General features: G+C 37.4%; 1 protein-coding gene across 1 annotated transcript in view; it reads left to right on the top strand.

Moving 5' to 3' along the window:
- The window catches only part of LOC149812115 (serine/threonine-protein kinase GRIK2-like), a 42,520-nt gene extending 40,562 nt beyond the window's left edge, over positions 1–1,958 (top strand). Inside the window, exons 9-12 of the mRNA XM_089993682.1 lie at positions 890–956; positions 1,089–1,204; positions 1,310–1,388; positions 1,495–1,958. Of these exons, the coding sequence (XP_089849808.1) occupies positions 890–956; positions 1,089–1,204; positions 1,310–1,388; positions 1,495–1,610 (378 nt within the window). The 3' untranslated portion in view covers positions 1,611–1,958. The remainder of the gene's footprint in view (positions 1–889; positions 957–1,088; positions 1,205–1,309; positions 1,389–1,494) is intronic.
- The last annotated feature ends 13,160 nt before the right edge of the window (positions 1,959–15,118 follow it).

Raw genomic sequence — 15,118 nt, 5'->3', positions numbered from 1 at the left:
GATGCTCCTCCTGGAATGAAGACTCTTAAAGGAAAGGTGCTTCGCCTTCGAAAAACACTTTATGGTTTGAAACAAGCCCTCAAGGCTTGGTATGATAGGTTTAATTTCGTAATGATAGAAAATGATTTTTCATCCTGTTTTACTGATACTGCTTTGTTTGTTAGAACATCCAATGCAGATATTGTCACATGCTCATAACTGGTAGTGATTCTAAAGGGGTTAAGAGCATAAAATCAATGTTGAAAGATAAGTTTGAAATGTCTGATCTGGGTTTTCTGACTTATTTTTGGGTATTGAAGTAGCATACTCTCATAGAGGGTATTTCTTATCTCAAACTAAGCTTGCTTCTAAGATCATTGATATATCAGGTATTACAGATGAAAAGGTTTGTGAAACTCCTGCTATAGTAGGAGTTAAAATGAAAATTGATGATGATGTTCTCTTTTCTGATCCTACTCCCTACAGACAGCTTGTTGGTTCATTGATGTATCTGAGTATCACCAGACCAGATATCTCTCATGCAATCCATACTGCAAGCCAGTTTCAGCAAATTTGGTGGAGAATTTATTGCGCATTTGACATGCTCATGGGCCCCAGCCCGAAATCGGGAAAAAGGTCCGTGGGGACTGTTTATCCTTGCTATCAAATGCCCCCTAAGGGTTGTACATCTGCTCTTATGTTTTTTAGACATCTGCTCTTTTCCCAGGCACAACTAACCAATTTTTCTAGATGTGGTTTGTACTTATTACTTGCTGTCAATGAAACTTACCGTTTGTGATTTAAATTTATAAATATTTAGCTTATTTATTTGATCACTGTATGCTACTGTTAGGTAAAACTACCATAAGCATTTTAGAAGTGTTTTAATTTTGACTTTTACTGCCTTTAGGATGATAATGATGAACTCCGGAGGTCACCAGGAACACCCGTCTTCACAGCACCAGAATGCTGCTCAGGTATGGGGCTATCACTGAACAGTAAAATTTCCTGGTATCGCATGCTATCAACTGCTTAAAATTTTAATATTTCAATCAATTAAAAATGCTAATATTTTAATCATCTAAGTATTTACCTTGGTGCATTAATAGGCTTAACATACCAGGGTAAAGCTGCTGATACATGGGCTCTTGGTGTCACGCTATACTGTATGCTCCTAGGTCGTTGTCCATTTATTGGCGACACACTCCAAGAAACATTTGACAAGGTGTTAATTTTGTTCTCAAGATTCTTGAATCTGAACATCTTATTTGTGTATTTGTTTCATCTTTTTATACTAGCTCACTGACATTTTATACTGTCCATCCATCAGATTGTTAACGATCCATTGCCTATTCCTGATGAACTGGACCCTGAACTGAAGGATTTACTCGAAGGACTTCTCTGCAAAGGCAAGTTTCTTTGACTTCCAACACTGGTGCACCAGCTTTTGCTGAAATCCCAGGCTTTGGTAATTCATACTGATGTAGGTTTTGTAATGTTTAAAATTTGTTTCAGATCCGAAGCAGAGATTTACGTTAAGCTCTGTTAAAGACCACCCCTGGGTTGTGAAGGGTTATGGATCAATTCTACAGGGAACGTGCAGGTGCAAGCTAGAAGTTTGCAGATTATGAAGCACGGCCATGACTAGCCGGCCGCCAAAGGCATAATATTTGACAAGTGACGGTTGTCCTCATAAATTCCTTGGGAGAACTGATGATTGTTTCCAGTTCGTACCGGTGATCAAAGGTGACATACAGCGAGCTAGTAAGAATGTGCGCTAACACCAAAAGTGGAGCTGCTATATATAGCCATAGGGATTTTTTCTAATGACAAGGGACACTTCCATATTTAAAGCAATCAGTCATGATATTTTTTTTTGGTTTGTTTTTTTAAAGTGTAGGTTTGGTTAACACTTGAATGAAAGTCACTCTTTTCCTTGGAATTTCTCAATTATTTGAAACGGCAAAAATTTCTATTTCTTCTCTTAGCTCGTTTCGCTGCAATGGAAGAGATATTTTCAGATTTATATCCTTCCAAGAGAAAAGACACCAAATTATTCATGGTCATTCACGATATGTTTGTTATAGTGTTTGGATTCATGAATCATGTGAAACAGTAGCTGATTTTCATGATACATTGGACAAAGTTCGTGATTACATCATCTTTCCTGTATTGTTTAGTTGTAACTATTAAATATCCTCGTAAAAACCGATTACAGCGTCGGACAGGTAGGGATGGCAGTGGACCGGGGGAAAGCGGGGCCCCGCCCCGCCTCGCCCCGTTTGGACCGGGGATGAAGGGTATGAAACGGGGATGGAGGCGGGGATGAAGGTTAAAATCCATCCCCGTCCGGGGGTGGAGGCGGGGATGGACTGGCACGTTCCCCCGCCCCGCCCCATCCCCGCCCCGACCCCGCCCCGGCCCATCCCCGCCCCGCCCCCGGCCCATCCCCGTCCCGGCCCCGCCCCATCCCCGCCCCCAACTCAGATGAACTGTTTACTAACCCTAACTCCCTTCCCTAATTTCCTAACCCTGGAGCCGGGCGACGTTACTGTGCACGTAGGACGCCGGGTTCTCGATAGCGTACCGGACTCCGGCCTGGGCGGCGAGGTGCATCACGTGGGTGAAGGCGACGAGGTCGAAGAGCTTGGCCAGGAGCCGGGCGTCGTTGATGTCGCCGGCGATGACGAAGACGCCGTGGTCGCCGAGGATTCGACGGCGGGCCTTCTTGAGCGAGGGGTCGTAGTAGTCGTTGAAGTTGTCGAGGCCGACGACACCGTCACCGCGCTTCCGGAGGGCGAGCGAGACGTGGGTGCCGACAAAGCCAGCGGCGCCGGTGACGAGCACGCTCATCCCGCGGGGTCGGGGACGGGGGCGGGGTCGGGACGGGGACGGGGCGGGGGCGGGGCGGGGACGGGGACGGGGACGGGGACGGGGACGGGGCGGGGGTGGAGGACATGAAACGGGGATGAAGGCGGGGGTGGAGGATAAAATCCATCCCCGCCGCGGAGGCGGGGCGGGGGTGGAGGATAAAATTTTGAGGCGGGGCGGGGGTGGAAACCTTGTCCCCCGCCCCGCCCCGCCCCACTGCCATCCCTACGGACAGGGCCTGAGCATACTGTTGAACCTAAACTTTGGTCCCGACCTTGTTACATTAGGTCCAGTTTGGATCTGATGTGTGTGTGCATGCGCGCGTCAAGCTACCTTCTCACTTTTTATAAGGTCATCTATGAACAATGGCGTGCACCCATCATCATCATCTCTCTCTCTCTCCTCCCTCCCCCCCCCCTTCTCTCTCAACTCATGTATGTGTTCATCATGACTTTTTTGGAAAAAAAAGATACATTATGAATCTGCGTATGGCATCCATTGAGTTCGGAATTTTTCTTCATATATAAAAAAAACTGAAGCCAGATCCAATCTTGGATGTAAAAACCAAATCGGACACAAATGAAACATAGGCACTCCTGTGACACATTATAACATTACCTATAGATTTTAAAGTTTCCAAAAATGACCGTACTATCCACAATTTGTGGCATTCATGCAAATACTTACTAATTCACCAAATTTCTCTGCCTATCAAAAAATGCCGAAGACCATTTTAACATTCACAGGTGTTTTGTGCAAACTTAACACATTCACGTCAGGATGTTGCAAATCTCCTACCCAAGTGCATTCACACTTTTACGAGGAATATCAATGGATGTTTGGAAGTTGGTGTATCTTAAGTAGGCATCTCTCCTGTGAGATTCATAGCTTGTTTTATAACTGATGTTAGATGTTGCAAAAATAATGTTTTAGTACTTGCGAGCTGTAAGATTTTAGTGCATATGTCAGTAGGTACACACAAAATAATTGAGAATCTCTTTCTTTTTGGGTGAATCTCATTCTTTAATTCAGATATGTTATGTCGATCAATGTATATTTAGTGCACATCTCTCCAAAGAAATTTATAACTTGTTTTAGTTGATGTTAGATGTTGCACAAATAATGTTTTAGTACTTGTGAGTCTCTTCTTAAGGTTTTAGTGAGAATGTTAGTAAGTAGGTGCAAAATAAATGTGAATCTCTTTTTTGGGCGTATCTCATTTTTTAATTCGAGTATGTTGGTTAGTGTATATTTGGCGTGACCTCAATAAAGAGATTCACAGTTTGTTTCAGCTGATGTTAAATGTTGCATAAATAATGTTTTAGTACTTGCGAGCCTCTTCTTCGTAAGGTTTTAGTGAGAATGTCAGTAGGTGCACGAAAAATAATTGTGAATCTCCTTTTTTGACAGCTCTCATTCTTTACTTCGAGTATGCCGGTCATTCACATGATATAGCGAATGACTAGGGTTTCATGCAAATCTACTGAAGATTTTATTCTATCCCTTCATCTCCCCTCCCTCCCTCCCTCAGTTCCTTTTTCATGAATTGCTCACCATCGTTTGAGTTTCAAGTATTCTGCAACGTCAGAAAGTGGTGCAGTGATAGGGTCACACGTCTCATCACATGTCTCTTCGTGTTTAAGTGAAAGACACTCAACTTCGTGTTTCGGAAAGACACTTTATCAAGAGGCAAAATTGAGTATGGAGTTCTCCATTCACTCAAGCTCTCCCTGGTTCTCCTTCCTACATTGCTCTCATCGACTCTCCTCTGCCAATTTATGTTCCTTCAACAATAAATTGCATTTCAATCCCCTCTGGCTCAAGGTCAAGACCGACAACTTGTCCCAAAGATCCTTCCAACCACCAAGGTTGTCTTATGCTCAAGGATTGTGCAATGATTAATATCTCCTCTTGGTGTCATTCTGATTGCGAGAGGAGTTTCCAATTCTGATTGGTTGGTCATTTGTCATCCACATTCCTGGACCAGAATGGCCTTAAAGGATGGAGGAAAGGATTCAACTGTCGGGGGATAGTGAACTTTGATATGGGGGAGGACAACCCCATCATTAGTGTTATCCATGTCTCGCTTGAGTACATGGACAACATGGAGAAAGTGGACTTAGTGTACATGGTCAACAATATTGTGTTCCTATTCAGGAACCAAGTAGAAAAAATTATCACTTTTTCCTATTCTATGTGGGTTTGGGTTGGTCTCAACAGTAAATTTTGGGAAGATGATATTTTTAAGCAACTTGAACATGTCATTGGTGAAAAATATCTCATTCTTGATGGCAACTGTATTGACAAGAATAATGCTACGATATCTTTCAACCTTAAGCTCCCTCTCAGTTTCTCCCATTATGAATTGCAGAAAATGTGTTAAAGTTTCAACAACGTAGGGGAACTCGACAACCATTTCAAGGAGGCTTGCCCACGAAAACTTGCCTCCTCCTCTCCCTAACCACGATTTAGAAGCTAGCAGCTAGCCTGACCAAGGGGAGGTTATAGAGAGGAGGATAATAACGAGGAGGATGAGAATGATGAGGAGGATGAGAAAGAAGAGGAAAGATGAAGAGAAAGAGGAAGAAGATAAGGAATACATAAGTAGTTGTATGGATGTAGATTAACAATCTTCATTGCATCACCTGTTATTGAACAAACGTTACAAGTTTGGGAAGACCAGTTCCCAAACCACCTCCCCTAACACCAGTTCAGGTTACAGTTGTTAGTAGCCGACACCCTCTACTAAAAAAAAAATTTGTAAAGTTTCATTTTGTGTTTCTTAGGTGTATAAGTTTTTAATTTGTAAAGTTTGTGTTTTTTAGGTGTTTTAATTTTAGCTTTTTATATGTTTAAATCTATTTTATAAAGTTTTAAATTATGTTATGCAAAGTAAAAAATTGTCTTAATGAAAAGAAATCTTCAAGTGTTTCTATCCTGAATCTGAAAGTAATATGATTGAACAAGAGGCTAGTAGCTAATAAACACATACATTAGCAGATTTTCATCTATTAGTCTAAGATGTAATGGTATTTAATAGGAGGTTAACAAAATCATTGGATCATTTTGAATTCATTCACTCATTCATAGGAAGTTAGCAACAATTAAACATGTAGCTGAGGAGATGCACACTCATTAGTCTCGGCTCTCGAATGTGCTTGTTTTCTCGTAGAAGGTTAGCAGAATCAATGGATCGTTTTGAATTCACTAACTTATTCATACGAGATTAGTAGCTATTAAACGCGTGTCTGAGGAGTTGTGCATATATTAGTCTCAGATGTAATTATTTTTGCATAGTAGGTTAGGAGAAACATTAGATCATTCTGAATTCACTCACTCATTCATACGAGGTTAGCAACTATTAAACGCGTAGCTGAGGAGATGCACATCTATTAATCTTGAATGTGATAGTTTTTGCATAGGAGGTTAGCGGAATCATTGGATCATTCTAAATTCACTTACTAGTTCATAGGTATTTAACAACTATTAAACACACACTTGAGGAGATCTGCATCTATTTGTCTCAGATGTGATAGTATTTAATAGGCTGACTCCCAAAATAAAACTTTCATTTTAATTTAAATCCGAACCCCAAATTCAAATAGATCTGAATTTGGAGTCAAATCTGAATCATATTCGAGGATGTGGTAATATTGGATAAAGAAAAAATGAGAACAAAAGAAGTTATTTACATGTAAAAAATGCATTCAGGTTGGATATTTATTCAGATCAATCCTAGATATGAATTAAAATGATAGACTGAATCTATCTTGAATCTGAAACTGATATGATTAAACATATTTGAATCCACATACAGAGTTTACATAAAGAAACCATATTTGAAAAAATAAGTCAAACTCGGATATGAATCCACATTAAGATTTTACTAAAAGAAACCATATCCTAAAAGAATCTATATTGGTGGTTCTTTCTTTATGTGTCTAGCTAAAAAAACCCAAAACCCTAATTCTAACTAACGTTGTGCTCCCTTGTATCCTGCAGCCCTTCACGGGTGAGTATTCCTTTTTCAGGTGACAATGCAAGAACTTTGGATGCATAAAACATTAGGCCAAAATTTGCCTATGCTTTGATACCCTAGTGGCCATTACTTTGCTCTACAACAACCCTACTACCATTACTTTGTCCCTAGAAATTCAATATAAAAGGTGAGTCCTTCTGTTATGTTGCATTTATTTATTTATTGACTCTTTTGATTTTTTGTGCGTAGTTGATTCTTTATTTGTTGGTTCTTTTGATTATTTGGACATGTATGACATGTTCTTTATTTTTTTGTTTTGTTTTCTTTTGTGCTAAATGAGTGCAATAAATTATAAATCATTTGGATGAAGGGGGTTATGAAAGATTTCAGAAGTGAGTGTGTGAAGTGTTTGTGTGGCCGGTGTAGGAAATTAATGATGGGCTCTGAAAGGGTTAAAGTATACTACCGTTTTGAGAATGCACTTGCATGAAGGTCTATAATGATACCCCCAAACACCAAGTTTAGTGAATTTGTGACAATAATGTCTCACAAAACTGGGTACTATGAAGAGCAGATGTACTTCCAATAGATTATCATTGTATTCATCCACATAATGTGAAGTTATCTCAAACAATAAAGAATATCGCACATAGGAGTAGTCCTCATGCAAATGTTCATATCTCTCAGAATGTTAGTGCTGTAGACAACACGAATGTAGATAACATGCATTTTTCTCAAGATTTTAGTGATGTAGGGCTGAGAAATGCCCATGATGTGCATATTTTTTAGTTTTTAGTCAATCACTATTGTAGATAATTAGCTCAAGCAAGAGGAGAATGCACAATTGTCTCAAAATTTTAGTGGCATAGATATTAGGTGCAATCATGTGCAAATCATGGAGAACATTCATAGTACAACCTGTGATTCAGTTGTAGATGCATAAAGCATGAGGTATACTTGTTTGAACCATGAGTTGAATTCTTAATCTATTAGTGTTCTACAATGAAAACACATGTATAATGAGAATCCTGCAACCAAACAAGTTAAACACTATGTTGAATAATATGATTTGGGCATGTAACAACCACCTAATGTAGTTGTGATTCATAAAATAAGGATAAAAATGATGGTGACTATGTAGTCGAGGATGAGGAAGACTATGAAACAACAAGACATTTAGAAGGCATGGATGATTATTTTTTTATAGTGTTAGAAGAAGATAACTCAACTCTAGTAGTTGAAAAGTCGGGTCCATGGTATGTTAAGGTCTATGAGTAGTTATGTGACATGAAACTTGACTTCTAACATTATTTTATGCATTTGTTTGCATAAGTTCTTCACCAACTTTTCCTACAATAAAGAGGAGTTGAAAATCATAGATGCAAAAGCTTGCAAATTGTTTAAATGATTGCAAACTAAATGAACGAAGAATTGAGAACGAATGATTAACAACACACTCTAATGATGCAGACATCAATGTTGGTCAAAGGTTTAATGATGTGCATCATTATCGTGAATTAAAAAAAACACATGGTAAAAAATAACTACAAAACAAAATACATGAAGAGCAAACAAGAGAATGATTGTTATATGCACAAGAAAAAAACAACAAAGTGACGATTGCACATGGATGATCCATTACACCAAGGTTCACAAATCTTCTTTCTTTCAAATAAAAACATATATAAGCGATCATACTTACGATAGTTCGCTAGACAACCTTTGAGCAAAGAACAACCCTTTCATGTGGATCTCAAGTGTCATTCGCGATAAGTTGCATGATAATCTAGACATGACTCTGAGACAAATCATTAATGACATCAATCGTGATAAAGGTGTACATGTTACTTACAAACAGACACAACATGAAAGAAACGTGCAAATGAAGCATTGTATGTTATATTCGAAGAATCCTTCATGAAGTTTTATGCTTATTTAGATCACTTGATGAGAGTGAACTATGGAACTATAGGGGCCATTGAGAGGGACAAACACAAAAAATTTAAGTACCTTTTCTTATATTTCTGTCCATGCATTAATGATTTTTTATAAGGGTGTCCTATTCTTATGGTAAATGGAACGTTCCCAAAAGCAAAATACATGGGAGCATTCTATGATTGCTAAACATCCTTGTGGTGAGTTTTTTTCATAGCCTTTGCAGTGGTAGATAAGGAGTCAAAAGATTCATGAAAATTGTTTCTGACTGGTGTGAAAGAACTTACCACTTTGATTCTTTTCAGGAAAAAAAATAGCTGACAATGATCTTAGACAGACATCCAAAGCTATCATATGTTGTTCTCGCTATGTGGCAAGGTACATATCACATTGGAAATTGCATGAATCACCTGAGAGATAACTTCAGTAAAAAGTTTTGTTCACCTATAACTACACTATGTTAGAGCTACTAGAAGTGACAAAAGAATAATGCAAATACTTTCTTAAGAAGGTACGGGAACAAGATCAAGCCGCATATGATTACATTGCCATAGACGTGGAACCAAAGTATTGAGTGAACTCATATTTCTCAAGAAAAAGAAAGATATGATTGCTTAACATCCAATGCATTAGAGCCCTTCAATGCATGGATTCTACCCTTGCATGACAAACCACTAATTTTTGTGATAGAAAGACTTCATCTCATGTTGATGACATTGTTTAAAAAATGGAAAGTGACTGAAAAAAAATCACATGCATTGTTGTGACTCATATAAGCACATCTATGAGGCACTTCTAGGTAGACAACACATCTTTGTTCTTTATGAGTACTTTCACTTTTGCCTCTAGAGCTGCTCTCAACTCTTAGCACTATGCTTTAACCTCTCGGATCTCTGCTTTAGCAATTGCCAGCTGTACTTGCAAGTCAATTGATGCAACTCCCAAGTCAGTTCTCTATTGGTCCGTCTCTTATAATGTAACATGTTCAATCCAAATTTCATATGAAGAAAACCACATTTTCAATGACTTTACAAAGTGAATATGATGCATTATCATTTCACTCTCTATTGCCTTTTGAAATTAATAGTGAACTATTGCTTGATATCTTCTTTGTTCTCCGATGCGAACCCAATTCATTTGCTGTATTTGATCTTATCTTCACCATGCCTCCAATTTTATAATTATTTCTTAAAAGCAATGGAAAAACCCTTTGATTGGTCTTTTATAATATAGCTACATGTTCAGCTCACACATGGAGGGTGCTAGCCGACCCATCCCCAACTATCGGACCACACAGCTTGCCATTTACCTTTCTTGTGATAGGATGTACCTTTCTCCTCCTCCTCTACCACCTCCTCCTCCATAGGTGATATTACCCACGTTGCCATGCATGAAAATCTATGCATTTTATGACATTTGCATGGTCTCATGATGAGAAGGTACTTCCATATCCAAACCTGTTAAGTCGATGAATTGCCAACATAGGCTATCACTTACTCATAGAAGTTAACAAAAAGTTTAAGGACCATATAAACAAAACAAAAATTCAATCATACCTATCATACTTGCAACACCAACAACTCTGTCAATCTTCTTGCCTTTAGTCTTTAATTGGGAGAGGCTTATATATAAGTATACAAGCCCAACTGCATCCCAAGAATAGTCACCAACTATGTTCAAATTAACCAAAAATCTGATATATGACATATTAATCATCTTGCCATATGAACATACAATTTTCCCAAAAATAGAGCAAGAATGCCCTCAACTCAATTTCTTCGCTTATACCACATTCAATTACTGGTTTCTTCATTGTGGCTGTACCCTTTTCTTCACTTCTCAAAATGTCATATTTCTCTCTCAACCACGCCAACTTGATCCTATCACCCTCAAATGCAACATCGGTTGTTTTCAACATAATATGACATAAATGTTAAAAATTACCAAACCTTGATGTATTCATAGGCTTCTCGTGACACTTTAATCCTGTTATATGTGCAACATCCTCCAAAATAAGGGTGAGATTAAATCTAGGAAAACTGAAGGTGTTCATGGCTGGATTTCAGAGAAGTGCAATGACATCTACAAGAGGATTGGCGATCCTCCATGGCTTAACTTTTAAAAATTATCCGAACAACATGACATCTAATCAAATTTTTTGATTCTCAGTCAGATTTTGGTACCAATTATGGACACTAGTCCAATAGAACAAATGTATCAATGCTTATGGTTCCTCTCCATGAACACTCTTCTTTGAACCAGAAGGCTTTTTTTCAATTTTTCTAACTTTTTGTGCACTTGTGCACATTGAAGTTTTCTCTTGTTGAATAGAGACACTAATCAATGTTTTTTCAATCTCAGAAGCTCCACAGATTTCTCTAGTGACCCCCACCATCTCTTTATCATGAGCTCTATCATACACTTGTTCTTGTTCGACTACTTCCCTCCTCTCTTGTGACCGATCCATATTCCCCAACAATAGAAGCATAAATTGTTTCTCCACTTGCGCCATCTGGAGACTAACCTCAAGGTTCACATTCGTTGAGCCCTCAACGTTCAAATGTGTAATACTCTAAAATTTTTAATGATAAATTTGAGATTTTTTCATAAGATTACGTAAGTTCGGATATGAGAGTGACCCAAACTTGTTGAGTTCAGGTTCGATGCAGGTTGAAACAAACAAAATCTGATATCCGATCTGAACCGAAGATGGAGCAATATAGACTCCATAGGATCAATTCGTGCAGGATTCAGGTCGACCAAAAATCCAAAAGACCCGTTTGATCAAAGCGGGTCTGGCACATATAAGGGATTTGGATCGAGATTCAAATGACCTGAGCCATGAGAGGCATTTATGAAGGAAAGGTGCAAGGTCAGGAATAGTCTTGGAAAAGAAATGCAAAGAGGGAAGGATATATGAGGATAAGGAGGAGTAAAAGGGTTATTTCCCAACAAAATTACCGTTACCCTAAGGGGAGGCACCATGTGGCAACCTCTCCCTGTCTCCCTTATCTCTTATTTTCTCTCTCCTCTCTTCCCATACCCCCCCTCTATCTTTCCTATCTCTCTCACTGACTCTTTTTCCCCTTTTTTATGTCTCTCTTTCTTTCTTCACACTTATTTCTCTTGAACCCTCTCTTCCCCTTCACTCGATGTACCACGTTCCACCGGCCACTACCCGAAGCCACACCCCACCCGTCGGACGATGCCGACCACCATCGCCACCCTCTCTTCTCCCTACCTCTTGGTTTCCCCTTGTTCACCCAAGCACCTGTTACCATTGCAAAATTTTACTTTCGTATTTAAACTGACCTTTGAAAAGGATTTAAAAAAAACTCACCTCTATTTTTGAAATGCGGACAAATTCCATAGAATGAGACTCGCTTGTCGGTACGAGGTTCAACCGTTCCTGGCGCCATAACCAAGGGGTAATCGAACCAAGGATCAATCATGTGCTTTATTTTGCTCAACTGTCTAAATCGTTATTCTATTTCCTAGATGCACAAAGAAGCAGGCATGTGCTATGACTTAGAAAAATGCAGATTGAAAACATGATATGTGCTTCGAATATTTGATTTGAAAATTATGAGCCAAACTTGGAAAACACTTTTGAAGAAAGGAAAACTTAGAAAAGAAATTTTGAGGAAAAAAAGGCTTAGAAAATGATGTTGACTAACCTATATGATGAATAAACTATGGTTTTATGAAATCATATTTGGAAAAAGGAAACTCGAAAAATCTTTGAGAAATCGATTTTGTATAAAAGGGTTTTATGTGCCTTATAGAATTTAAATAAGATAGATTCACCACATTCCTTGACTATGACCATGAATATGTATTGAATATATCTCATTTGATTCTAAAAGAGAAGAGCTTTTGAAAATATGCAATGATTTTTTAAAGATTGCCTAAGAGTGTAGGTTGTTTGTGACTTAAAAGAAGATGATAAATCTGAGTTTTATTTGTATTCCGACTATGGCCATAAATACGAAATCCACTGAGTTTATCAACTCCTTAAAAGCAGGTGCACATGTCATTCATGTTGACCATTGTAGAATTTAAAATATGCATATGAATCATCATCCATAATAGTTAATTCTTAAAAATAAACTATATGCAAATGCAACCCTAATCTATGTAGAAAGGAAAATTTCTTATTCCAATATTACAATTATAATTTACATCAATAACTAAAATAAAATAAGAAAAATACAAGGGAGAATAAAAGAAAATCTAATCTTGAGCTTTCCTGCAAAATTAGCAAACATGTTAGTAGAAATATATAGGCTTTTCAGGATTTATCCAACAATATCTGGAAATTGAGGAATATTTTTCCCATGCTTCTATAAAATAAATCAAATAAAGGATGATGCATGACTAAATGAATAATAAAAATAAATAAATTATAAATTTGGAATTAAGTGAAAAATAACCAAAATACCCTTAAAATTTGATATTATTTATAAAATAGGGTTAAAAACAAGGTTTTTCAGAAAAGATCTTTATAATACGCTTAATTGGAAGACCAAACAGATTCAAAACAATGCCAAATCGGGTGGAGACCACCCTGATATGATTATTAACATGATAACATTTTAAAAATATAAAACTTTTTATAAAAAAGATGAAATAATAGAAAAAGATTGATTTTTGTCCGTGCTTCAGCTGAATCAGAACTCCGCGGACATCCTATTTTTATGAAGTAACTAAATAACACATCAAATGATTTCCAAAAATCACAAAAATCTACATGGACATTGCTAATAACCCTAAAAATAATATGCAACTGAAAAAAATGTATGCTAATTTAAGCAATAAGTATTAAATAAAAAAGGGGAAAATATGTTATTTTACCTATGGTTTCGTGCCTATCATGGTGTTAGACCAGAATGACATATCAAATAGATATAAAAATTTATAAAATTTAACAAGAAAAAACTAGATAAATCAATGAAAATAACCCTTTTTACAGATCATAAATACAATCTTCGGTTAGAGAGATACAACTCTGACAAAATGCCTTTGATTTTGGCCCATGCATAACGATGCAAGAAAGATAGATCTAGTTTCGGGTTTAAGGAAAAATAGAAAATAGTCATCAAAATTCATAATTTTTTCAGAGATAAACTAGATATAATGATGAGAAAAACCCTATTTACGGATCAGAAATACGATCTTCGGTGAGAGAGAAATCGTTCTGGCAAGATGACCCAGAGTTTTAATCATGCCTGACAATTCAAGAAACACAAACTCCGATTTCAGACTTCAAGAAAATAGGAAACTACAGCTAAAATTTATAAAAATCATACCACAGAAAGTTGACACACATATGGATTAGTTATTTTTCACGGATTGGCAATACAATTTTCAATTAGGGAGATATTGTTCCGGCAAGATGAACCTGGCTCTGAACCGTGCCTATTGGTTTAAGAAACATAAGTTCGGGTGTCAGATAAAAATAGAATAGTAAACGATCATATAAAATTATAAAAATTTCACATAACAAAGTAGATATGCAGATGCTCACACCGCTTTTTACGTATTTAAAATACGATCTCTGGTGAGGGAGATATGACCCCAACAAGTATCACCTGATTCTGGATAACGTTTTAACGGTGCAGAAAACAGGTTCCGATTTGGATTTTTGAAAACAGGGTTATAGAACTCAAAAAAATCTGAGTTTTTTTGGAAACCATAGAAAAATACATGATTCTACCATAAAAAAATTAAGATTTAAACAACGAATATAAACTGGTAAAATAATAGCATAAACAAACAGTCAAAATTCAAAACTATGGAATCTAAAATCCTAGAACAAAATAAATCTAATTAAGCATGATAAAGCTATAAAATGCGTAACTAAGGCTATTAATCATGATTGAATGCATAAATAACTAAAAATAAATATGAATACAACAAAATATCGGGAAGCATGGATTGAAATTTAATTTTGCTATTAAAAGAGGGATTCTATCCATATAGGGGTCGAATCACCTCCTTTATCCGGGCATTAACAAAATATAAGCATGATCTATGAAATAAAATTATTAAAGGTTGATCAAGGCTGACCTGATCATCTTCTTGAAGCTCTCACACGATTTTTTGAAGTAACAATGAAGAAAAAGCTTGCAACAAGGGGGCGACAATGGAAGATTCAATGGAAAATAATGAAAAATAAATAAAATTACAAAAGAAGAAGAGGAAGCTCACCTTGGGGCTGCAATGGAGGAAGAGGAGGAGTTGCTGGGGCAATGAGGACTTGAGGGAGAGAGCATGTGGGTCGACCACCCTATAGGTCTATATTTATAAAAAAAATTGGCTTAGGTTTAGAGAGTTCAGATCTAGTCAGAACTC

Source organism: Nuphar pumila, chromosome 17, assembly GCF_984573655.1.
Source record: "Nuphar pumila chromosome 17, dmNupPumi1.hap1.1, whole genome shotgun sequence".
Lineage (NCBI taxonomy): Eukaryota > Viridiplantae > Streptophyta > Magnoliopsida > Nymphaeales > Nymphaeaceae > Nuphar > Nuphar pumila.
The sequence above is the reverse complement of the archived record's forward strand: the minus strand, read 5'-3'. Positions and strand labels throughout refer to the sequence as shown.